This window comes from Ovis canadensis, chromosome 17 (assembly GCF_042477335.2).
Source record: "Ovis canadensis isolate MfBH-ARS-UI-01 breed Bighorn chromosome 17, ARS-UI_OviCan_v2, whole genome shotgun sequence".
NCBI classification, from domain to species: Eukaryota; Metazoa; Chordata; class Mammalia; order Artiodactyla; family Bovidae; genus Ovis; species Ovis canadensis.
In genome coordinates, this window is record NC_091261.1 from 82,709,516 (window position 1) to 82,734,589 (window position 25,074).

At 60.5% G+C, this 25,074-nt stretch overlaps 3 protein-coding genes across 3 annotated transcripts; 1 reads left to right on the forward strand and 2 right to left on the reverse strand.

The window, feature by feature from the left end:
- Window positions 1-635: 635 nt before the first annotated feature.
- On the reverse strand, window positions 636-17,145 carry ZNF74 (zinc finger protein 74). Its single transcript, XM_069558460.1, has 5 exons — window positions 16,731-17,145; window positions 16,371-16,441; window positions 5,801-5,927; window positions 5,424-5,519; window positions 636-4,910 (listed from the first exon to the last, which is right to left on the reverse strand). Exons 1-5 carry the CDS (start codon window positions 16,756-16,758, stop codon window positions 3,349-3,351), a joined length of 1,884 nt encoding a protein of 627 aa, XP_069414561.1. The 5' UTR covers window positions 16,759-17,145; the 3' UTR covers window positions 636-3,348.
- LOC138422307 (uncharacterized) lies at window positions 16,840-19,864 on the reverse strand. The gene is made up of 5 exons (XM_069557030.1): window positions 19,798-19,864; window positions 19,453-19,517; window positions 18,502-18,620; window positions 17,810-18,304; window positions 16,840-17,185 (listed from the first exon to the last, which is right to left on the reverse strand). The coding sequence occupies exons 1-5, from the start codon at window positions 19,862-19,864 to the stop codon at window positions 16,840-16,842; spliced, it is 1,092 nt and encodes a 363-aa protein (XP_069413131.1).
- Window positions 19,865-21,960: 2,096 nt separating this feature from the next.
- LOC138422888 (protein FAM246C) lies at window positions 21,961-23,564 on the forward strand. The gene has a single exon (XM_069558461.1). The coding sequence runs from the start codon at window positions 22,080-22,082 to the stop codon at window positions 22,761-22,763; it is 684 nt and encodes a 227-aa protein (XP_069414562.1). The 5' UTR covers window positions 21,961-22,079; the 3' UTR covers window positions 22,764-23,564.
- The last annotated feature ends 1,510 nt before the right edge of the window (window positions 23,565-25,074 follow it).

The window sequence follows — 25,074 nt, forward strand, 5'->3', positions numbered from 1 at the left end:
TTCCCTGACCAGCGGCTGGTCCTGCGCCCTTGCAGTGGAAGCGTGCAGTGTCAGCGCTGGCCCGCCGGGGGCGTCCCCAGACTGCTTTTGCGCTATTAGCGGCTTCTCCGCGCGCGGTTCTCGGCTGTGGCAGCGCAGGAGTGGCCGCGGTTTGCGCTTAAGGTACGCTTGTTGCTTAGCTGCTAGGTCACGCTGGACTCTTTCGGCCCCGTGGACTGTAGCCCACCAGGCTCCTCTGTCCATGGGGTTTCCCAGGCAAGGATACTGGAGTGGATAGCCATTCCCTTCACCACAGGCTCTTCCTGACCCAGGGGTGAAACCCCCATACTCTGCACTGGCAGGCAGATTCTTGGAGGACGTCTGAGACTCAGAGCCAGGCAGAGCCGTCTCCGCTGGCCCCGAATACGGCCCCACAGTAGGCTGCTCGAGGACGCTGGATCCCAGTGATTCCAGGTGGGGAATGCTTCAAGCGTGTCCTTATTCCCCTGGGGACCAAAGACGTCCAGCTAGGAGGACCTGGACTGACACAGCTGTGGACTGAGCCGAAACTCTCTGCGGAAGCGCTATTCTGAAGATTATGACTCAAACGCTGAGGAAGCTAAGGTGACTGGCGGTTAAATGAGTCAGAACATGTATAATTTCTTAAAAATTTATTGACAAATAATTTTGCCTATAATAAAGCCCTTTACACGTAAAAATAAAGTGTGTACATGCAGAGAAAAAACGAGAGTAAACGCATCTCCAGGCCATGGCTGTGAGCTGAGGGTTGTTTTAATTCTCGTACACCTGATTGCCATCCCCCAATTTCTCCCATATACACGTGTTATGTGTATGATGAGAACACAAAGTTTGTATGTAAATAAAAGAGCATTGAGACATCAACGGAAGGCGGGGACAAAGGGTATTTCCAACAGTTTTCTTGAAGAACAGTAATAACATGTTCCATATCAAAATTTTTAAAGAGATGGGAATACCAGACCACCTTACCTGTCTCCTGAGAAACATCAAGAAGCAACAGTTAGAACCAGACATGAAAGAACAGACTGGTTCCAAACTGGGAAAGGAGTACGTCAAGGCTGTGTACCATCACCCTGCTTATTTAACTTATATGCAGAGTACATCATGCGAAATGCCAGGCTCAATGAACACAAGCTGGAATCAAGATTGCCGGGAGAAATATCAATAACCTCAGATATGCAGATGACACCACCCTTATGGCAGAAAGTGAAGAGGAGCTAAAAAGCCTCTTGATGAAAGTGAAAGAGGAGAGCGAAAAAGTTGGCCTAAAGCTCAACATTCAGAAAACGAAGATCATGGCATCCGCTCGCATCACTTCATGGGAAATAGATGGGGAAACAGTGGAAACAGTGGCTGACTTTATTCTCTTGGGCTCTAAAATCACTGCAGATGGTGAGTGCAGCCATGGAATTAAGACGCTTGCTTCTTGAAAGAAAAGCTGACAAACATCAAGTTTATTGAAAAATAGAGATGTTACTTTGCCGGCAAAGGTCCATATAGTTAAAGTTATGGTTTTTCCAGTGGTCATGTATGGATGTGAGAGCTGGACCTTAAAGAAGGCTGAGCGCCGAAGAATTGATGCTTTCAAGCTGTGGTATTGGAGAAGACTCTAGTCCCTTGGACTGCAAGGAGATCACCAGTCAATCTTAAATCAGTACTAAATATTCATTGGAAGGACTGAAGCTAAAGCTCCAATACTTTGGCCACCTGATGCAAAGGACTCACTCACTGGAAAAGACCTCGATGATGGGAAAGATTGAAGGTGGGAGGAGAAGGGGATGACAGAGGATGAGACGGTTGGATGGCATCACTGACTCAATGGACCTGAGTTTGAGCAAGCTCCAGAAGTTGGTACAGGACAGGGAAGCCTGGTGTGCTGCAGTCCATGGGGTCAAAAAGAGTCAGACACGAGTGAGCAACTGAACATTATGAAAAGGTGTTGCTCGAAGCGGTAAGATGCTGCCGTTGGCTGAGCGCGCCAGCAGCCCCACCGGGCAGGCAGTAGCAGCGTGTGTATATGCTAATTTGTATGTGAGTTTCTTTTAAACTAAGAAGTATGGTAACAGTCAAAGCTAGATTCTACTTGTTTTTTGCCAATGAAGTCGTCAGAGCTTCCGTTTGCCGCAGGGAAGGGCTTGCAGCCAGCCTCAGGGACGCTGGAGGAGCAGTGGGTCGGCGCCGCGGGCCCAGAAGCCAGCCTGGCAGGACCAGCCGGAGCCTCCAGGAGCGGGTGGCGCCCGACCAGTGCCGCCGGCTCTCAGCATCACTTTGTTCTGACACAACCAAAACCACACTGGAATGACGCAGCACGTGGTGCATTTCCTTTGTCGTAGACTGTCACCTCTGGCAGTCTACCGTAGGACCGTGTTGAGGAACGCAGAAAGATGGCGTATGAAGGACGGTTTATAATAGCGACAGCTTGAAAGTAACTTTCGCGTCCAACGGAACAGCTAACAGGACAGCCCGCCCTACCCAGAACCTCAGCTCCAAAGACAGCAGGCTCTGCTGGAGAGGCCGGCCATGCGGTGAGGACGCTGGGGGCCGAAATGACAGGCCGCGCACCCCGTGTTTGCAGAAACGTGAAGACGCACCATCAGAAAGCAGAAGGTGGCGCACCAAGGCGCAAAATGCAGCTTTATTGAGAATTATGGGTGTCGCTTCCCTTAATTCCTATTTTCTGAAACGTGGTCATTCAGCCTCCATACATACTTTAATGAAAGTGTGAGAGAGACTCAGGCGCTCTGTACGGACGTGAGCCGGCAGCTGGTCTCTGCTCTAAACTGAGCGGGATGGCCGAGTCCCAGAGGGACGCCACCTCTCCCCGTCTCCGGGGCCACCAGGTGCGCCTCCTCTCAGGGGCTGAGTGCGGTGCGGTCGGCGGCAGCCCCGCAGGTGGCCTCACCAGCTGGGGTAGAAAGCCCGCTTCCGCCATGGACGGGGTGGCCAGACGGGACGCTGGGCTGCACGGCCACTAACGCGTTAAGTGCGGCGAGTCCAGGGAACTTGCTTCTTCCCAAAGGCCCACCATCTGAGCCTACTCTCCCCTCCCGCAACAGCGTGTTCACTTAGAAGTAATACTGTCTGTAATTCTGTTTTCTCTCCCCTTTAATTATCATGTTAAAAGAGTTTACAGAAGAAACTCGGGATGGAAATCGAGGAGGCAGCTGTCCAAGGACTTGAGGACAGGGTCCCCCCTCACCTGAGAAGAGCGCCCCTCCCCGCCTTCTGAACATCAGCAGGAGGACAGGATGCCCTCGGCGCTCTCCCACCAGCTCCCTCTTCAGCAGCCCACGACCTCTAGGTGTGTTTCAGGTGGGTGTGTCACACACGTTAATTTCCGGGGTTGCTCCCCAGCGGGAAACTCCTGCCGCTCGAGGGCGGGGCCACACCCCGGAGCTCGGCCACGTCCAGGGCAGCGACCGGGCCCACGCTGCCCCCGCCCGAGGCTCCCGCGCCCAGCAGGCCGCCAGGCACGTAATAGGGGCTCAGAAAGCGCTGGTCCAACTGGACGGCGAAGGGCTTCTCGCCGCCGTGGAGCCTGCGGTGCTCTGCCAGGGGCCCGCTCCAGCCGAACACCTCGCCGCACTCGTGGCACTTGAAGGCCTCCTCGGCCGAGTGGGTCTTCTGATGTTTGAGGAGACAGTGGTTCTGGCTGAAGGCCCGGCCGCACCGGCCGCACCGGTAGGGCTTCTCGCCCGTGTGCACGCGCCGGTGCACGATGAGCGACGAGTGGCAGCTGAAGGCCTTCCAGCAGCGGCTGCAGTCGAAGGGCTTCTCGCCCGTGTGCACGCGCCGGTGCACGGCCAGGTACGAGTGGGAGCTGAAGGCCTTGCCGCACTCGTCGCAGCGGAAGGGCCGCTCGCCGCTGTGCGCGCGCTGGTGCACCGCCAGGTACGAGCGGCAGCTGAAGGCCTTGCCGCACTGGCCGCAGCGGAAAGGCTTCTCGCCCGTGTGCGCGCGCCGGTGCAGCGTCAGGCGCGAGCGGCTGCTGAAGGCCTTCGGGCAGTCGCCGCAGCGGAAGGGCTTGTCGCCGCTGTGCAGCTTCTCGTGCACCGTCAGCGACGAGTGGCAGGCGAAGGCCCGGCCGCACGCAGCGCAGCGGAAGGGCTTCTCGCCCGTGTGCACGCGGTGGTGGCGCGTGAGATGCGTCCGCTGGTTGAAGGCCTTGCCGCACTCGCCGCAGCGGTAGGGCCGCTCGCCCGTGTGCACGCGCCGGTGCATGCCCAGCAGCGAGCTGCAGCTGAAGGCCTTGCCGCACTGGCCGCACTTGTAGGGCCGCTCGCCCGTGTGCACGCGCCGGTGCACATTGAGGGACGAGCGGCAGCTGAAGGCCTTGCCGCACTGGCCGCACAGGAAGGGCTTCTCGCCGGTGTGCACGCGCCGGTGCTCCAAGAGGCTTGCGCTCCAGCTGAAAGCCTTGCCGCACTCGCCGCACTCGTAGGCCTTCTCGCGCGCATGCCAGCGCCGGTGCAGCGCCAACGCCGCGCTCCGCTGGAAGGCCTTGCCACACTCGCCGCAGGAGAACGGGCCGCTCCCCGCTCCCTGGCTCCGGCGCCGGCTTCCGGCCCCGGTGGACCGCACTCTCCCCGGCTGGCCTTCCGGGGAGGCGCCTTCTGAGGGAAGGCGGGGCTGGGCCGGCAGGGCGCTCTGCAAGCCAAGTGCCTCCTTGGACTCACAGTTGCCCCGCCAGCGCTCCTCGGCGGACCCACCACTAGCGTAGGCGGCTTCGCCTCGGGTCAGAGCAGTCGCCGGGCCCCCCCAGGTACACCCGTTGCCGAACCCAGGGTTGTGCACACCAGTCCTCGCCAGCCCATCTGCGATCGGCTCCCAGGGCGGCTCGTCCTTGTAAACAAGCGTCTCCTCCGCCTCAGGCCCGGGCTCCCGTCCTGGTTCTGGAAGGAAGGGAGAGGCCACCCTGAGAGCATGCGGAGGGGCAGCGCCAGGGCTCAGGGCGGGGCGTGCCAAGAGCGCAGGTGCTGGAGGGACGCAGGGGCAGGGCGGCGCGCATGGGGGCGGGGCGGAGGCGGGGCGGAGGCGGGGCGGAGGCGGGGCGGAGGCGGGGCGGAGGCGGGGCGGAGGCGGGGCGGAGGCGGGGCGGCCGGAGTCTCGAAGAAGCCAGGCCGCTCTGTAAGGAGCCGGAGAGCGGGTGGCGTCGTCCCTGGGGGCCGAGTCCACACTGACCGCCCACGTGTGAACACCCCACGTGCAGATGCTCCTGTCTCCCTCCGGCTCAAGGCAACCGGCTGTGTGCGTCCTGGTCACTGTGCTCCCAGCACGGGTGCTGGCACACAGTCGGTGCTCAATGTGTGCTCGGGGCGGGGCGGCAGGAGGGGCTGAGCAGGCGCAGAGGGAGCAGCGGGCCGCAGGGGCGGCGGGGAGGGGCTCCGCCCCCGCGCCCCGCTCACCTGGACCGGGCCCCGCAGGCCCGCCTCTGGGAGCCCGCCATGGCTCCTCGCCTCGCTCCAGGTGGGAGATGACGTCCGGCTTGCAGACCGGAGGCCCTGCGCGGGGAGGAAGCAGCGTGGCTCTGGGCGCTGGGTGTGCCAGCGCTGAGGAAGGGGGCTCAGAGGAGGAACCCATGCTGACCTGCGGGTCTGAGGACCCCAGAGAGACTGACGCCCCCTCCAGGGAAGGCTGGGGTCGCGGGGGCCTGTCCACCACCACCCCCACCTCCAGGCAGAGATGGCAACACAAGGGCCCAGGGCAGACACAGGAGGCCTGCCAGGCCCAGCCCCGAGGAGAGATGCCCGACCCGGCCCCCTCACCTTGGGCGCCGTCTTACCCAGGGAGAGAAGGTTCTGGTAGTTTTCCAGCATCACGTCCCGGTACAGGGCCCGCTGGGGGGAGCCCAGCTGGCCCCACTCCTCCTGGGAGAAGTCCACGGCCACGTCCTTGAAAGTCACGGGCTCCTGGAAGGACACACGTGTTCTTTCTCTCACCCCCACCTGCGATCCTGGGTGATGGAGAGGCTCAGCAGCGGAGACCTCGGGAGCCGTCCTGAGTGTGGCCGAAAGGCTGCGCTGCAGACAGAAACGGCCCCGGCCCCGGCCCCAGACAGGCGCCGCACTGCGCCCTGAGGGCGGACGGGACCCCTCCCTGTCCTTCCTGCTTGCCCCCCACTTCTTCCCGCCAGGGCGCCTGCTCTCCCTGGGCCCCGTCCCTGCCCTAACCTGCTCCTGCCCTCCCCCAACGCCGGCCCCTGCTCTGCGGTGCCCTCTTCGGTCATCCCAACTCCGAGCATCCGGCAAGGCCCAGTGACTGACTCTGCATGACTCTGGTCTGGAACTCCGGTGTTCTGGGCAAGATTAGCCGGAGATTAAAGGGTTCTCCGGGCTCACACCGAAACCTAAAAGTCTCAGAAAGATCCAACTGCACACGAAGGAATTTCCCCACATCCGAGAGCACGGAAGGAGTTAGACCCAGCACTCACTCAGACGCCAAAGGGGAGAAGGGGGGGCGGAGGGGGAGACGGGGGCTGACGCGCACACGCTGCTACGTGTGAACCTAAGTGAGGATAGCCTATGCTGCAGCTCAGGGCACTCCGCTCAGTGCTCTAAGGCGAGCTGGACGGGAAGGAAGCCCACCAAGGGAGGCTGCGTAGGCACGCGTGGCCGACTGCTCGACAGCAGACCAGCAGCGCCGCGCAGCGAGTGCGCTGCAGCAGAGGCTTCAGAAGCCCACTCCGTCCAGATCCAACCAAGTGACCAAAAGGGAGAGCCAATAAAACCAGAATTACGGTAAAGCAGAACTTGTTTACCTCAAAAGAAGGGGTTAAGGGTGAAACAATCAAGAAGATACAAGATGGAGAGAAGACACAGCGCAAGGGCAACTACACAGTCAACCCCAGCAACAACCGAGGGGCGCGGGCGGCCCGGACAGCCCGGGAAACAGGGGTGCGAGCGGCCCCAGCAGCCCGGGAAACGGGGGACATGAGCGACCCGAGCAGCCTGGGAAACGGGGGACTCGAGAACCCGGACAGCCCGGGAAACGGGGGACATGAGCGACCCGAGCAGCCCGGGAAACGGGGGACTCGAGAACCCGGACAGCCCGGGAAACGGGGGACGTGAGCGACCCGAGCAGCCCGGGAAACGGGGACGCGAGCGGCCCGAGCAGCCCGGGAAACGGGGGACATGAGCGACCCGAGCAGCCCGGGAAACGGGGGACTCGAGAACCCGGACAGCCCGGGAAACGGGGGACGTGAGCGACCCGAGCAGCCAGGGAAACGGGGGGACATGAACGACCCGGACAGCCCGGGAGACGGGGGGCCGCCAGAGTGCAGCGGAGCAGCAGAGCCCAGCCGCGCCGGGACGGTGCGGGGCACACGCAGAGACCAGAACAGCCTGGAAGGGGGCGGGACAGGGGCAGTGCACGCCGCCGGTGGGTGGGAGCTGAGGCGGCTGTGTCAGCAGCAAAGACTTCAGAGCAAGGGGCACCAGAGATGAAGCATGGTCACGTGACTCTGCAGTGATCTCACTACAGGATCAACTCAGGAAGAGCTCACAGGAGTCGCAAACAAAGCTGGACCTGTCAACAGAGCCTCAGGGCACACAGAACAAAGCCCGACAGGACTGAAGACAGGCTCCCGGTGGCGCCCGGCAATGACTCTGCTGCCAGGCCTCGATCTAGGAAGACCCCACGTGCCACGGAGCAACTGAGCTCGTGCGCCGCAGCCAAGAAGCCTGCCCACCCAGGCCCTGCTGCTGCTGCTGCGCCGCGTCAGTCGTGTCCGACCCCGTGCGACCCCACAGACGGCCGCCCACCAGGCTCCCCCGTCCCTGGGGTTCTCCAGGCAAGAGCACCAGAGTGGGTTGCCAGTGCCTTCTCCGCTAGGGCCCACACTCCACAGCTCGAGAGCAACCCTCACCCGCCACCACCAGAGACAGGCCCGTGCAGCGACAAGCACCCAGCACACAAAAATAGTTAAAAAAAGAAAACAGAAGCAGACAAACCCACAGTTACACAGATGATCTTACCACAATCTTCCCGTAACCAACACAATATTCAAGCAGAAATGTCAGAACACAGAACACCCGAGTAACACCACGACTCAGTGTTGACTCGGCATTTACAAAACACTCTAGCCAACAAAAGCAGACGTGCGTTCTTCTCAAGTGCACGCAGAACGCTTACCAAGATAAACCACACGCGGGGTGATAAAGTAGCCTCAGTGAATCTGAAAGACTTCAAACCACACAGTTCCCTCTCTGGCTGCAGCAGAATCAGGAACAACAGAAGACACCTGAGAATCCTCCGCCTACTCAGCACTGACAGACTCCGAAATGACACGGAGCTATTCTCCACTGACCTCCAGTAGCGTATTGGGCACCTGACGACCTGGGGAGCTCCTCTTTTGATACCCTATCATTTTGCCTTTTCATACTGTTCATGGGGTTCTCAAGGCAAGAATACTGAAGTGGCTTGCCATTTCCTTCTCAAACAAGAGATGGCAAGGGTGAACGTCGACATTCTAGGAATCAGCAAACTAAAATGGACTGGAATGGGTGAATTTAACTCAGATGACCATTATATCTACTACTGCGGGCAGGAATCCCTCAGAAGAAATGGAGTAGCCATCATGGTCAACGAAAGAGTCCGAAATGCAGTACTTGGATGCAATCTCAAAAACGACAGAATGATCTCTGTTCGTCTCTAAGGCAAACCATTCAATATCACAGTTATCCCAGTCAATGCCCCAACTAGTAACGCTGAAGAAACTAAAGTTGAACGGTTTTATGAAGACCTACAAGACCTTTTAGAACTAACACCCCAAAAAGATGTCCTTTTCATTACAGGGGACTGGAACGCAAAAGTACAAAGTCAAGAAACACCTGGAGTAACAGGCAAATTTGGCCTTGGAATATGGACTGAAGCAGGGCAAAGACTAACAGAGTTTTGCCAAGAAAATGCACTGGTCATAGCAAACACCCTCTTCCAACAACACAAGAGGAGACTCTACACATGGACGTCACCAGATGGTCAACACTGAAATCAGATGGATTATATTCTTTGCAGCCAAAGATGGAGAAGCTCTATACAGTCAACAAAAACAATACCAGGAGCTGACTGTGGCTCAGATCATGAACTCTTTATTGCCAAATTCAGACTTAAATTGAAGACAGTAGGGAAACCCACTAGACCATTCAGGTATGACCTAAATCAAATCCCTTATGATTATACAGTGGAAATGAGAAATAGATTTAAGGGTCTAGATCTGATAGATAGAGTGCCTGATGAACTATGGAATGAGGTTCATGATATTATACAGGAGACAGGGATCAAGACCATCCCCATGGAAAAGAAATGCAAAAACGCAAAATGGCTGTCTGGGGAGGCCTGACAAATAGCTGTGAAAAGAAGAGAAGAGAAAAGCATCTGAATGGAGAGTTCCAAAGAATAGCAGGAAGAGATAAGAAAGCCTTCCTCAGCGATCAAGGCAAAGAAATAGAGGAAAACAACAGAATGGGAAAGACTAGAGATCTCTTCAAGAAAATTAGAGATACCAAGGGAACATTTCATGCAAAGATGGGCTCGATAAAGGACAGAAATGGTCTGGACCTAACAGAAGCAGAAGATATTAAGATGAGGTGGCAAGAATACACAGGAGAACTGTACAAAAAGGGTCTTCACAACCCGGACAATCACGACGGTGTGATCACTCACCTAGAGCCGGACATCTTGGGATGAGAAGTCAAGTGGGCCTTAGAAAGCATCACTACGAACAAAGCTAGTGGAGGTGATGGAATTCCAGTTGAGCTGTTTCAAATCCTGAAAGATGATGCTGTGAAAGTGCTGCACTCAATATGCCAGCAAATTTGGAAAACTCAGCAGTGGCCACAGGACTGGAAATGGTCTTCATTCCAATTCCAAAGAAACGCAATGCAAAAGAATGCTCAAACTACCACACAATTGCACTCATCTCACATGCTAGTAAAGTAATGCTCAAAATTCTCCAAGCCAGGCTTCAGCAATACGTGAACCGTGAACTCCCTGATGTTCAAGCTGGTTTTAGAAAAGGCAGAAGAACCAGAGATCAAATTGCCAACATCCGCTGGATCATGGAAAAAGCAAGAGAGTTCCAGAAAAACATCTATTTCTGCTTTATTGACTATGCCAAAGCCTTTGACTGTGTGGATCACAATAAACTGTGGAAAATTCTGAAAGAGATGGGAATACCAGACCACCTAACCTGCCTCTTGAGATATCTGTATGCAGGTCACGAAGCAACAGTTAGAACTGGACATGGAACAACAGACTGGTTCCAAATAGGAAAAGGAGTACGTCAAGGCAGTATATTGTCACCCTGCTTATTTAACTTATATGCAGAGTACATCATGAGAAACGCTGGACTGGAAGAAACACAAGCTGGAATCAAGATTGCCGGGAGAGATATCAATAACCTCAGATATGCAGATGACACCACCCTTATGGCAGAAAGTGAAGAGGAACTAAAAAGCCTCTTGATGAAAGGGAAAGAGGAGAGTGAAAAAGTTGGCTTAAAGCTCAACATTCAGAAAACGAAGATCATGGCATCCGCTCCCATCACTTCATGGGAAATAGATGGGGAAACAGTGCAAACAGTGGCTGACTTTATTCTCTTGGGCTCTAAAATCACTGCAGATGGTGACTGCAGCCATGAAATTAAAAGCGCTTACTCCTGGAAGAAAAGTTATGACCAACCTAGACAGCATATTCAAAAGCAGAGACATTACTTTGCTGACTAAGGTCCATCTAGTCAAGGCTATGGTTTTTGCTGTGGTCATGTATGGATGTGAGAGTTGGACTGTGAAGAAGGCTGAGCGCCGAAGAATTGATGCGTTTGAACTGTGGTGTTGGAGAAGACTCTTGAGAGTCCCTTGGACTGCAAGGAGATCCAACCAGTCCATTCTGAAGGAGATCAGCCCTGGGATTTCTTTGGAAGGAATGATGCTAAAGCTGAAGCTCCAGTACTTTGGCCACCTCATGCGAAGAGTTGACTCATTGAAAAAGACTCTGATGCTGGGAGGGATTGGGGGCAGGAGGAGAAGGGGACGACCGAGGATGAGATGGCTAGATGGCATCACTGACTTGATGGGCGTGAGTCTGAGTGAACTCTGGGAGTTGGTGACGGACAGGGAGGCCTGGCGCGCTGCGATTCATGGGGTTGCAAAGAGTCGGACACGACTGAGCGACTGAACTGAACTGAAATAATACAGAGCTGAAGAAGAAATCACCAAAAAATTGTAGAAACTTCTTTGAACTGAAACAGGAAAATAAAACATATCAAAATGTTCAGCAAAAACCTAAAAAGGACCTAGAATGAACTTTATAGCAGTGAATCCTATGTGAGAACTGGTATCAAAACAATACTTAAGTTTCAACTTGAAGAAAGTGAAAGAAAGAAATAGCGAAGGCAAGAAGGTGAAGGAAAGAACGAATCAGAAATCCATGGAGAGAGGAAAGAGAATCCACAGAGAACAGCCAACAAGAGCAACGGAGGGCTCTTTGCATGACGGCCCCCCTCGCCGCGGGACCCAGCCATCCCACTGCCAGGCCCTCACGCCAGAGAGAAAGCACACCTGTGACCGGGGTGCCGCTATTCATAGCAGGCTTACGGTAACAGCCCAAACCTGGACTCAGCCCCTGACCGTTCATGAGCTGGTGAGCAGATAAACTAACGGTGGGGTACATATACAATGCTGTTATGCGTGGAAATTAAGTTTGTTGAAGCCCTAAGCTCCATGTTAGAATGTGACTCGAGCTGAAGATGGGGTCTTTAAAGAGGTTATTAGAATGGGCTCTGAGTAAGACTAGCGTCGTGATAAGGAAATGAAACTCGGACACAGATGCGCACAGAGGGAAGGACGCGTGAGGAAAAGCGCCGTCCACAGACCAAGGAGAGCAGCTCAGAAGAACCCACCAACACCCTGGCCTCAGACTTCTGGCCTCCAGAACCAGGGGACACGGCACGTCTGCTGCCTGAGCCACCAAACCTGTGGCATCTCCACAGGGCAGCCCAGCAGCCTAAAGCGGGTGGGGTCTCATTCAGCAGTCAAAAGGAGCAAGCTGCTGACGCACGTCAGGACACGGACGTAAGAGCATCACGCTGAGTGACACGGATCAGAAGCAGAATCACATGCACAGGGGCGTCCCTGGTGGCCCAGCGGCTGAGACTCTGCGCTCGGCCCCTGGTCGGGAGCTAGATCCCACGTGCCACGAGTCTGCATGCCACAAGCAAAGACCTGGTGCAAATAAAGAAGTATTTTTAAAAATCACATATGTAATTCCATGTGACATTCTCCAAAAGGCAAAATTATTTTGGTTGCCAAGGGGACAGGTGGGGAAGACGGACTGAAAAGGGGCATGAAGGGACTTTCTGGGTGACGCGGAAGCGCTGTCCCAGCTGTGGTGCTCACACAGCGGCATGCATGTGCGAAACTCTCCAAGTCCCAAGTGCATAAAACTCGAGCGCTCTTCTGTGTATAATCATACCTCAGGAAGTCTGACCAAGAAGGCTGCCCGCCAAAGAATCAGTGCTTTCGACCGTGGTGTTGGAGAAGACTCGAGAGCCCCATGGACTGCAAGGAGATCCAACCAGTCACTCGTAAAGGAAATCAACCCTGAATATTCATTATAAGGACTGATACTGAAGCTCGGATACTTTGGAAAGACTAGAGATCTCTTTAAGAATATTAGAGATACCAAGGGAACATTTCACGCAATGTTCCAACCAGCTCACCCTAAAGGAAATCAGTCCTGAATATTCACTTGAAGGACTGGTGCTGAAGTTGAAACTCCAATACTTTGGCCACCTGATGTGAAGAACTCACTCCTTGGAAAAGACCCTGATGCTAGGAAAGATTTAAGACGGGAGGAGAAAGGGACGACAGAGGATGAGATGGCTGGATGGCATCACCGACTCAATGGAGTTTGAGTAAGCTCCGGGAGTTGGTGACGGACAGGGAGGCTGGGCGTGCTGCAGTCCATGGGGTCGCAAAGAGTAGGACAGGACTGAGCGACTGAACTGATTTCATGCAAAAACAGGCACAATAAAGGACAGACCCAGCAAGGCTCTAGGAGACGCGGAAGACGTCACGTAGGGGCAGCGCTGCCCAGAACTGCACAGACAGTACTCCATGGCCGGCCGGCCACGGCGGCGTGCGCACTCACCCAGCGCCAGACGGCCCGGCGCGCGGGGCCTCGGGAAGCATCGCTGCAGACTCGAGGAGGTGACGCAACTCCAGCCGAGCTACTTCAGATCCTGAGAGACGCTGCTGCGCACTCGCTATGCCAGCAACTTCGGAGAAGTGAGCAGTGGCCACAGGGCTGGAAAAGGTCAGTTATCATTCCAATCCGAAAGAAGGGCCATGTCCAAGAATGTTCAGACTACCGCACAGTGGCACTCCTTTCACAAGCTAGCGAGGTGATGGTCAAAATCCTTCAAGCCAGGCTTCAACAGTATGTGAACCGAGAACCTCCAGATGCACAAGCTCAGTTTAGAAAAGGCAGAGGAACCAGAGATCAAACCGCCAACTTCACTGGACCACAGAAAAAGCAAGAGAGTTCCACAAACACCTGCTCCTGCTTCACTGACGACGCTAATGCCTGTCACCGTGTGGATCACAGCAAACGATGGAAAAATCTTAAACAGATGGAAATGCCAGACCACCTCAGGTGGTCTCTCCTGAGAAACCTGTATGCAGGTCAAGAAGCAACAGTCGGAACCTTACATGGAGCAGTGGACTGGTTCAAAGTTGGACAGGGAGAGCATCAAGGGTGTATATTTTCACCCTGCTTATTTAGCTTACATGCAGAGGACACTGTGAGGAATGCTGGGCTAGATGGATCTCAAGCTGGTATCCAGACTGCCGGCAGAAATAGCAACAATCTCAGATATGCAGATGATAACTCTATTGGCAGGAAACAAAGAGGAACTAAAGAACCTCTTCATGAAGTTGAAAGAGGAGTGAAAAAGCTGGTTTAAAACTCAAGATTCAAAAAACTAAGATCACGGCATCCAGTCCCTTCACTTCATGGCAAACAGATGGAGGAAAAATGGAAACAGTGACACACTCTATTTTCCTGGGCTCCAAAATCGCTGCAGATAGTGCCTGCAGCCATGAAATTAAAAGACAGTTGCTCCTTGGAAGAAAAGCTATGGCCAGCCTAGGCAGTGTATTAAAAAGCAGAGACGTTACTTTGCTGACGAAGGTCCGCGTAATCAACGTTATGGGTTTTCCAGTAGCCATGTGTGGATGCGAGAGCTGAGCGTTAAGGCTGAGCACAGAAGGACTGAAGCTTTTGAACTGTGGTGGTGAAGACTCCGACCCTGAATATTCGTTGGAAGGACTGATGCTAAAGCTGAAGCTCCACTATTTTGGTCACCTGATGCAAAGAACTGACTCACTGGAAAAGACCCTGAGGCTGGGAAAGATTGAAAGCAGGAGAAGGGGACGGCAGAGGATGAGACGGTTGGATGGCATCACCGACTCAGTGGACATGAATCTAAGCACACTCCAGGAGACGGTGAGGCACAGGAGAGGCTGGCATGCTGCGGTCCACGGGGTTGCTGAGTCGGATGTGTCTCAGCGACTGCACAGCAACAACCCTGATGGACTTCAGGGAGACAAAAAGGTGGGGTGAGAACACACGCTGAGCCCGAGGCGCTCAGGAGAGAAGCGAGACGGTGCCCGCGGAGAGGAGGCGAAAGGGGCAGAAACAAGACCTCAGACCGCGAAGCTGCTAACAGAGCTCTCAGCGGCCACGTGACTTCAGTGCGGGGGTGTCCACAGGCAAGAGCAGGATCTGAGCCACGTTGAGGCCTCTCTAGGGGCACTCCCAACCTACCTGCCCACACCCCGTGTGTCTTCATTTTGCAGGGCAGGGAGCAAAAGGGTGTGGAATCAAAGGCAGACTTGGTAATGCAACCGCAAAGGAGTCAGAACAGACCACGCAGGATGTCCCAGCAGGGAAGAACCCTCGCCACAGCACGAGACTGCTGGGGGAGGAGAGCACTTCAGAGAGAGGACCAGCAAGTCAAAGCCCTGGGAAGCTGGTGTTTCAGGATTAACATCTGCACAAGAAGGGGAGTGCCTCCGAGGTGGCGCTCTCAAAACACACCCCGCTTTTTCCTCCATTTCAAGGCTAGCTGCAGACATCAGAATGTCTCGGCCTACATGCTTCAGCCTGCACTTATCATGGATGTTCTCTACACAATCACAGTGCCATCGTCACACCCACGAAGTTAAATACTGACACGACGCGACCCGAAATACGTCTACAAATGCCTCTGACAGGGTTTTTGGGTCTGTGACCCACTAAGGACCATGGACCTATCTCACGTGCTCGTCATGTCTCCTGAGTGTTTTACAGAACATTCTAACATTACAGAAGCTGGGCCCGTCTCACCATACGTGTTTTACAGTCATTTTCTACCTTTCAAGTGACAGGTTAACAGAATTACCAAGTCCTAAAAATGACAAAGGACTCTCAACTCTTCAAGCCTTTCACCCATACTGTCTCTATCAACTGCACCTTTCTGAACACTGGGAAGGACAGACAGGAGTGGGCGGTGGAACAAAATGATGAGCAAAAACCCAAAGTCTGTAAAGGAGTGATTTGTGCTGCACTCAGCTGCAGAAGTGGAGAAGGCCACGGCCCCCCACTCCAGTGCTCCTGCCTGGAGAATCCCAGGGACGGGGGAGCCTGGTGGGCTGCCATCTATGGGGTCACACAGAGTCGGACACGACTGCAGTGACTTAGCAGCAGCAGCTGCAGAAGCGGCCCCAAGGCCAACTCCCTTCACAGCCCCCAAAGCCTCCGTAATTCGTTTTTCCACGAAGGCCTTGTGTCAGGAACTGGGTACAGAGAAAAAGCATATCGGGACACACGCTCTACCGTCACTCTGACCCCCAGCGCTGCAACCCAGCCCTCCCATCAGCTGTTCCACATCCTCCTACCTAACTTACTCCCAGGAAACGCCCCGAAACAAGGATGAACCGCAGCAAGCATCCCATGGGCCTGTGTATGGAGATGAGCCAAGTGGTCTCACGGGAGCTGCCACCCACTAGGTATGCGTGGCACTAAAACCGCCACCCAGCGCTCCTGGCACAGTGCTGGGCACACAGCAGTCCCGAGCGACGGACCGCGGCTGGGCTGCGCCAGGCTGGAAGCGACACTCGCCTGGAGGGCGCACTCGGGCGTCACCGGACCTGTCCCCCAACCACCCGGGCCCAGAGCCTCCTGAGGACTGGAGCACAGACACCCAGATCGGGGGCCCTGGATGACCAACGGCCTGGATGATGGAAGGACGATGCCAACCCTCCTCATAAAAAACGAGATGTTCAAAGAAAAGAAAAGACGAGACAGCCACTCACCTCAGACCTGGCTTCCAGGAGACCCTGAGGCAATGCATCTTCTGGAATCTCTCTGAGGGGACGAGCAGGCTCTGGAAAGGACGAATGAGTCAACGGGGCACCGGGCACCCCCGGCACAAGGACAATCAAGGGCAGTCAGAGGCGAGCCCCAGCTTCGGCACAACCAGAGGGAACCTGGGGCTAATCCTGCTTTCCGGCGTCTCGGACACCCCACTTACGGAGGAAACGCGCCGCCGTCCCCGTGCCCGTGCCCACCGCGAGGAGGCGGCGGCGGCGGCGGCCTGACTCCGGGGCGCTTCCGCGAACCCCGCCCGCCCCCCCCGTGCAAACCCAGGCCCGCGGCGGACGGGCCAACCGTACCTGCCCCCCGGGTCTCCGAGGTGTCCATGGCGCCCTCCCTCGACGGCCGCCCCGGCTGGGGCCGGGCTCCCGGGGCCGGGGACGCTCGCGCAGCCCCGCGGGGTCGGCGTCAGGCGGGCTCCGCAGGCGCCGGGCGCGTCCGGCTGCGCCCCCGCCCCATGGCGCGCCGCGCCAGCCCGTCAGTCACGCCTCCCGGGTCCGCGCGGGCCGACCAGGCCTCGGGCTTGGCCGCCCCGAGCTGGGGGTCGCGAGGGTGGCACAAAGGCGGGGGGCGGACGGGCGGACCCACGAAGCCGGAACGCCGAACCGACCCGCCTCCCACGGAGAGCGCGGCCGCCACAAAGGAAGGCGCGCGCGGCGCCGCGGGGTGCGCGCATGCGCGGGACGCGCGCGCACCACTCCCAGGAGCCTTTGCGCCGCGCCGGGGCGGCGGGGCCGGAGTGCCGCACAGCCTTCTGGGAAGCGTAGTTACGGGCCCAGGAACGCTGCGCCCGGCCCCGCCCCCCCCCCCCCCCCCGCGCTGCCGCTGGTGCTCAGTCGCGTCAGTCGTGTCCGACTCTGTGCGGCCCCATAGACGGCAGCCCACCAGGCTCCCCCGTCCCTGGGATTCTCCAGGCAAGAACACTGGAGTGGGTTGCCATGTCCTTCTCCAGTGCATGAAAGTGAAGAGTGAAAGTGAAGTCACTGAGTCGTGCCCAACTCTCAGCGACCCCTTGGACTGCAGCCCACCAGGCTCCTCCGTCCATGGGATTTTCCAGGCAAGAGCACTGGAGTGGGGTGCCATTGCCTTCTCTCTCCCCCTAGGCTGCGGAAATCACCTGCATCTGGGTGTGTGTGTGGTGTCTGTGTGTGCGATGTGTAGTGTGTGTGTGCGCGTGCGTGTGGTGTGTGTGGTGTGTACGTGATGTGTGCTATCTGTGCGGTGTGTGTGTGTGTCTGCGTGCGGTGTGTACTCGCGGTCTCTGTGTGTGACATTGTGCTGTTTGTATATGGTGTGTGTGGGGTGCATGTGTGGTGTGTGGGGTGTGTGTGGTGTGTGTCTGTGTCTGTGTGGTGTGTGTCCGTGTGCGTCCTGGCGCGTGAGCGTGGAGAGTTCCGGCTGGACGGCCTCTGAGTGGGGCTGATGCGGCTCCAGGGCGCCTTGCCCAGGGCCACCGGATCGGGAGGGCAGGGCCCGCTTCTGATGGGGCCTGGGGATCGTGGCCGCCTGACCATCCGCGTGGAGACCCCGCGCCGAGGGGCCGGGAGCTCTGGGGCTCCGCCGCCGCTGGGCCCGGCTGGGAGCCGCCCCGTGGGGGCCGGGTGCTGCGCGCGCGGGGCCGCTCCGGGAGGGCCGAGCGCCCGGGGCGCGGGCCCGGGCCTCCAGGACCTCAGGCTTCTCCGCGATGGAGGAGCTCGCCCGGGCGTCTGAAGAGGCCGCGGTGGTCGTGTGGGTCCGGGCCCTCGCCCTGCGGGGTGTGGCGCCGCCTCGGGGCGCGCAGTGCCGCCGGCGGCGAGTCCTCGGCCGCCCGCCTGTGCTGGAGTCGGTTCCCGGGGGAGGCTCCGCGCAGGTGGGCGCAGGAGGGCGGTGCTGTCTGCAGGGAAGGGAGAAGAGCAAAGACGCGCGGGCGCGAGCGGGCCTTGCTCCTCAGGCAGGAACACGCGGAGACCCCTCTTCACACCTTCCTGAGGAGCGTCGTGACCTGAGGCTCCGGGGGCAGCTCACACCGGCCCAGGGGCAGGAGGCTCCTGGCACGGGGGCGGGCAGGCAAGTCCCTGCGGCTGGCCGGACCTAGCCTGAGCTTTGTGCAGGGGGCGGGCAGAGTCCGGCCGAAGCAGAGGCCTCGAGCAGTGGGCCTGGTGGAGGCCCTGGGGCGGCCCACAGGGCGTGAGCAGAATGGCACGGCCAGCCTGTCGGTGCGGAGAGATCCTATGGGGACAGGTGGTGACCCCCGGCCATGGGGCGAGGTCAGAGCCACTCCAGGCCAGACAGTGAGGGCCGCGGACGCCAGGGCCAGGCGGACAAGGCCATCTCCAGGTACGGAGGCCGGCCAAGGTCAGCGCTGGGTGGTGAGTTGCTCCCTGTGGAGCCAGCTGACCCAGGGCGGCTCCCAGGGGATGCCGGGGCAGCCAGGGCCTCCAGGAGGCCAGGGCCCAGTCCCAGGGCCTGGTGGGCAGGGGGCGTTCCGAGGCACACTGGGCCCGGGTCCCGCCCCCACAGGAAGCCTCATTCCTGCCCTGGGACCCTGGGCGAGTCACTCCCCCTCTGACTCTGTCTTTAAAGGAGGTGCTGGTCTTGGAGGGGGCGGCCCTCGGGCCTCAGGCATCCTGGGCTCCGACGTGGGTCGGGGGTGGGAGAGACAGGCCAGGCCCCAGGGACCACCCGTGGCCTGTGAGGCAGGATGAAGCGGCCTCCTGTGTGCGTGGTGGGTCGAGCCAGACCTGCAGCTAAGCCTGCCCAGGCCCCGCGCCTCGATCTGCACCCTGGGTACTGCAGGGCACCACAGCCTTGCCTTCCCTCCTTGGAGGGCCCTTGGTTCAGACCTTGCCCAGCCGGCCTCACTTGCTCACCCTCCAGAATTCCCAGATGGAGAGTGCCACCCCCGCCTAGAGCCCGGCCCACACTGTGCCCTCCAAGACCAGCTCCGAGACCACCCCCCACGGTGGGTGCCCTGCTCAGAGGTCCTGTCCCCCTCGGGCCCCTGTGCCGTGTCCCCGCCGGCTTCAGGACCACCTGCCTTACCGTGTACACCGGCTCTGCTGAGAAGCGTTCAGGCACCTCCTCTCTGCCTCCTAGCGGGAGGGCACCTGCACCTCAGACACTGGCCTGAGGACCTTGACGTTACAGCCCCGTGGCTGCGCCCCCCACCCCCACCACCAGAACTCCTCCAGCAGGCGACACTCCCCTGGCTTCTGAACGCCCTCGGACCCCGGGAAAGAAAACCTCCAGGCTGGGTGGCCGCTCTGAAAACAGCACGTGGGGGGGGACCACAGGGAAATCCCAGGGCATGACAGCCCCCCTCTCTGCACGGAGAAGCCCAGAGCCCTCTCTGCTCCAAGCTAATGGGCAGCTACTCGCCCGCCGGGCCTGGTGGGAGGGCCAGTGAGGCCGAGCCGGGCTGGGGACGCCCAAGCTGGCGGCTGCCCACAGACATGGCTGGCCTGGCCCTGGCACTCGGCCGGGGACGCAGTCGGGCACAAGCTGGGCCTGTCAGCACCTCGGTGCAGGGACCCCCCTTCCCCGGGCAGGCCCCGCCCTGAGGAGCTCCTGGGAGGAACTGGAGAGCAGGCCTGGGTGTGGCCCCTGCCCCGAGCTCCGTCCCCCGCAGGGAAGACAACAGTGGGCACAGCCTCGTCTGGGCGCCCCGGCCCGCCCCTTGCCCCAGGCCTCGCCTTCGCCCTGGCCCTGCCCTATGAAGCCCGGGCTGGGGTCTGCACAATTGGCTTCCTGACGAACACAGCCTCTGGGGATCAGAGCTGCGCTGACCGCCTGGCCTGTTCACCCTGGCCGACACCTCTGCGACCTCCCAGGACCCACGGGTCCCCCAGGGCCTCTCCTCCCGTCTGTCTTTGCGCCTGTCACACCCGATCCGCTGGCCTCTGTCTGCCCAGGGCCCAGGCCGCCCACCCGCGCCCCTCACGGCTCCCACATTCCCACCTGCCGGTCAGCGATCCTGGAGTCTCCCCCACGCCCGCTCACACCCTCAGGGCCTCCCTGCAGCCCCCTCCTGGGGATCTGAGGGCCTCCTGGGTGCCACGGGCGAGATTGAGAGGGCAAAGGCCTGGGTCACACCAGCCGGGCTTGGCGGGCCTGGGGACGCCATCCAGGGCTCCTGTGTCAGCCTTATTTTAATTACGGAGAGGAGGTTGGGGGTGGGGTATGGTTAACGAGGCTCCAGGGAGCAGCTGGGCCAGATGCTGGGTGTCCCCGGGGAGCGGGGTGACTCAGCAGGAAGGGGGGGCTGGGGGGTGGACCCAGGGCTAGATTCTCCCCTCCCCCTGTACCTTCCAGGGTGACAGGCTCCAACAGATGGGCTAATGAGTGAATGAGAGGGTGACCTGGGCCCAGGGCTGCCCGTGGACGGGGTCGACTGCACCCCCAGTCAGACACACACAAGCACAGAGCTGCAGAGAGTCCCTGGGGGCGGCAGGAACATAGGCTCCAGCGGCCGTCTTGCCATCTCCCTTCCGAGGCCAGCCTGGATCCTCGCCAGGCCCTCCCCGCCCACAACTTGCCAGGGTGGCCCCAGGGCACCCACAGCCCTAACGAGTCCTTGGTGCCTGAGCACAACGTGGCCCGGGGGCCCACGGTGCCCTGTCCGTGGGCCAGGGGTGGGCAGGCACAATGGTGCGGATGCCACAGCAAGAGTGAGAATGGAGGGGCGCAGCGGTGAGGAAGTGAGGGATGGGGAGCCAGCAGGGGTCCATGAGGTGCTCGCTGGCCACGGGTAGCCCCACCTGGGACCCTCAGCCCCAGGTGCATTCAGCCAAGGGCCCCATCTGAGGACATCCAGCCCGCTCAGCACCACAGGGCCGTGCTGGGGACCCTGCTGTGGATAGAGGTGAACAGAACAGAGCCGCTTCACTGTGACTGCCAGGGTGCCGTGGGGGAGGGCCCCGAGAGACCCGGTGGGGGGAGCTGGTCAAGGAAGGTTGCCCTGCCCCCAGCAGGATGCGTTGGGGCAGCCAGGAGAAGGGGACCCTGGGGTTCCCCCCAGTCGGTCGACGCAAAGGCCTAGGGGGTGGAGAGGGCCGCTAGGAGGAGGAGGACGGGACCAGCACACAGACAGCGAGAGATGGCGCGACCTCCGGCAGCCCCCCCGCAGGCGGGGGCCCAGCAGAGCGCACCAGGGACCCTGCGGAGCTCGAAGGCTGGGGCGGCGGTTCACTGGAGTGAGGGGGGTCCAGACAGAGCCCGGACCTGGTGTGGGAGGAGGGGCTTCGGCCAGTGGGCGGGGCTGGGGGCCCGGACCGCGCTTGCCTTCCTGCCCGGACTGGGCCGAGACAGTGGCTTTGAGCCGAGGATGTGAGCCCGGTTCCCCGCGTGGCTTTGGGTGTCTCCACGTCCCCATCGCCTCTGTCTGGCGCCTGTCCATGCCCCTGTGGGGCCCCACTGGCAGCGTGGCCTCGCGGGCAAGCCCCGCACGCTTACACCTGCGGCGCTGTTCCCCTGGCTCCTTGGGTCTCGGGCCTGCCGGGGTTCCCCGGGCCCCAGGCCGGATCCCCCGAGGCTTACGGTCGTTCCCACAGCCGTCCCCCCGGGGCCCTCTCCACGGAGCGTCGCCCGGGCCCCATTGGTCGCTAGGCTGCAGGCTGGGGCTCAGGCCCGGCCGGGCTCTAGAAGCGGCGGTGGAGGCGGCAGCCAAGCGGATGGCGGCGGAGTCCCGGCGCCCATGGGTCCAGGCGCGCAGCGCTTACGGCGCCAGCGAGGCGCTACGGCGCGCGGTGGGCCGCCGGCGGGACCCTGGGCCGCAGCCCAATGGGCCGGGCCCCGAGGAAGCCCGCGGCCCGGGCCGCCTGGCTCGCTTGCGGGGCCAGCTCCGGGCTGAGGCGGCGGCGCGGGCCGAGGCGCCCCGGCTGCTGCGGCTGGTGGAGCGCGCGGGGGCCGCGGCGGGGGCGGCGGAGACCGGGGAGCAGGCGGAGGAGCGCAGCCGCAGCTCCGTGTGCTCCGTGTGCGGCGAGCCGCGCGGCGGGGCCACCTACCCGGCGGGCGTCCTGGAGGTGAGCGAGCGGCGGCTGCAGGAGGGCCTGGCGGCCGTACGCGCCGAGCTGGGCGCGGGGCTGGAGGCTCTGCGCGCGGAGCTGCGGGCCGAGCTGGACGCCCTGCGCGCGCTGCTGCCGCCTCCGCCGGCCGCCCGCCGCGAGCCCCGCGTCCCTCGAGGCCCGGCCCTGCTGCGGGCACTGGGCACCATGAACGCACTGGCCGCAGGCGCGAGGCCCACCGACGACGCCTCAAACGGCCCGGCCGACGGCGGCGCGAACCGGGCCCCGGCCAGGAAGAACCTCAAGAAGACCCCGGTGCCGCCCGGGGCCCCGCAGGGCGGCGGGGATTAAGTCTGGGGCGAGGGCCTGGGGCGGGCGCCGCCAGTCGCCGGGCTTTGCTACTCCGAAATGCACCGGGGCTCGTGGGGCGTGGCTCGGAGTGAGAAGCGTCCTCCGACGCCGCTCGCTAGCGCTCTGGCACCGAAAGGGGCTGGGGAGCGCGGCTGGTCCGGGCAGCGCTGGGGAAGGGCCGGGCTGGAGGTCTGTCAGCCTCTGGGAGACCGCGGAGCAAGAGCCCAGGGCCCCGCCCCGCCTGGGGGAGGGGTTGTACGTGTGTTTCCTTGAAGGGTCTCAGGGATGAGACCGGCTGTCCGGTGCTGGGCTGGCGAGCTTGACCCACACACCAAGTCCAACAGGCACCGGGGACAGATGGGCTGCAGGGACAGTGACCGGGACACCGGCTCCCCCAGGACAGTGTCGCTCCGGTGCACAGCGCATTCTCCTGCGGGCCCCAGACTGCAGCCTGACCCTAGCCAGCTTCACTCGCCCTGCGGTCCCCACCCGCTCCTGGACGCTAAGCCTCTGGTCAGTGCCTCCAGGACCATCAGCTTTGCCTTGACAGCAAGGCCACTCACGGACCCTCACTGCGGGCAGCCACCCGACTGCAGAGTCTCTCCAGTGTCCACCCACAGCAGCCTCCGCAGCACGCTTTACCCAGGGGCTGCCTGCCCAGCGAGGCCTCCGGCACAGAGCCAGGAGCTGGCACTGTCTCATCTCCCAGCCTCAGTGAAGTGGCAGCCAGAGGCACCACCGAGCCGCACCATGTCTGGGCTGGGCAGCCCACTCCTTTATAGAATAAATCGTGAGCTTGCAGGCACTGACTGGCAGGCAGCCTTTCTCCTTCCATCTCACCGTGGACTCAGACAAAGTGTGGGGTGGCAGGGTGGGCACGATCTCCCCTAGAGGGACTAGGGCAGTCTGGGCTTCTGGGTGAGGCTGGGGAGATCGGAGGTGCACCGAGGCTGTCCCTACCCCCAGCCACAGGAGGCCAAGGTCACTGCGTGTGTCCTGTACTGTGGGATGGGGGTCCTGCCTGTGTCCCAGGGCCCTGCCAGAGCCAGGCACCCACCGTCTGGGTCCTGACCCACCTCGGCTCCGTGACTGCCGGCTTGGGGTGACTCCGAGGTGCCCCAGGCATTCTGAGCTCTGGGTGCAGCCTCACTTCTGGGCCTCGGGGGACAGTGGCTGCCTGCTCCTGGGGGCGGGGTCCCTGACCTCTGCCGGGGACTCGACCACTGAGTGGTTCCTGTCCCATTCATGGAGACTTTGGTTCCTCTGGGGGCATCCCGTCCCGAATGTAGAGGCTCTTCATCCCTTCGCGGGGCTTCCTGGCCCTTGTGGAGGGTCTTTGGTGCCTGGATGGCGTCTCATCTCCTGTGTGGGGGTCCGGATCCTTGTGTAGGGGACTGTGCTCCTGTCGGTGGGGGGTCCTGACCCTGGGTGCTGACCCGTATGCCCATCACTCTCCAGGGTCCACGGGCCTGGAGGTGCGGAGTCAGCCTTGGAAGATGAAGAGCCCCAGAGGGGGTCCAGCTGGACCTGGTGACGGTCAATACTGATGGGGATTGGGCTGGGCCCCACGGGCTGGGGCCATCTCCTTCCAATGGGTGGGGCCAGGAGGAACAGGTTTGGGTCTCTAGGGGGACTCAGGAGACGTGAGGGCACAGAGGAAGGTGGCCCCCCCCACACACACCAGGCCCCACCGGACAGGTCACCGCTGCCCTTCCCGCCAACCTGGCCTGGGCAGAGCGCACGCAGCACTCTCAGGGCGGCCCTTCCGGCAGGTGCTCCCCAGGAAGGGGGCGGGGAGGGTCTCCCGCCCCAGGGGCCTCCACCACTGCTCCCACTTGGGCTGGCCACCCCGCGGGCTCCAAGTCCACCCGCTACAAGCAGCTTGGTGTTCTCAGCACACGTTAGGGCCCGGGAGTCGTAGCGCCAGGCACCCGCGGACTGACGCGGGCCATCCCGGCCTGAGCACCGTCCCAGCGCCGTCTCAGGGTGGGAGCCACGTCTTGGGCCTCCTCTTCCCCGACTCCACCTTCCTTCTCAAACGACGCCCCTCGCCAGGGGCAGGGCGTCACGTGGAGAAGAGAGAGCATCCCGCGAGGTGAGGATCGGAGACGAACAGGTGCAGAGTCAGAGCGCACACCGCCAGCAGCACCGCGAGGAAGGCGAGCGCCAGGGCTGGCCCACGCGGTGCGGCGGTGAGCAGCAGAGGACGCAGGCGGAGGGCAAGGGCGGAGCGTTCATCGGGAGGGTGGGCCAGGGGCGTAGCTGAGGCCTCGCGGCTCCAGGCCAGGAGGGGACCGCAGGGGCGGCTCCT

Excerpts from the sequence above, each read along its gene's own strand:
- ZNF74 (XM_069558460.1), bottom strand. The coding sequence starts at position 16,758 with ATGGACACCTCGGAGACCCGGGGGGCAG. Across the intron at positions 16,442-16,730 it reads CTCGGAGACCCGGGGGGCAG|AGCCTGCTCGTCCCCTCAGA; the intron begins GTACGGTTGGCC and ends CGTCCTTTCCAG. Across the intron at positions 5,520-5,800 it reads CCAGAACCTTCTCTCCCTGG|GGCCTCCGGTCTGCAAGCCG; the intron begins GTAAGACGGCGC and ends CTCCCCGCGCAG.
- LOC138422888 (XM_069558461.1), top strand. The coding sequence starts at position 22,080 with ATGGCGGCGGAGTCCCGGCGCCCATGGGTCCAGGCGCGCAGCGCTTAC.
- LOC138422307 (XM_069557030.1), bottom strand. The coding sequence starts at position 19,864 with ATGTCTGTGGGCAGCCGCCAGCTTGGGCGTCCCCAGCCCGGCTCGGCC. Across the intron at positions 18,621-19,452 it reads CAGCAGAGCCGGTGTACACG|GCTGGCCGTGCCATTCTGCT; the intron begins GTAAGGCAGGTG and ends CCGCACCGACAG. Across the intron at positions 18,305-18,501 it reads CTGCACAAAGCTCAGGCTAG|ACAGCACCGCCCTCCTGCGC; the intron begins GTCCGGCCAGCC and ends CCTTCCCTGCAG.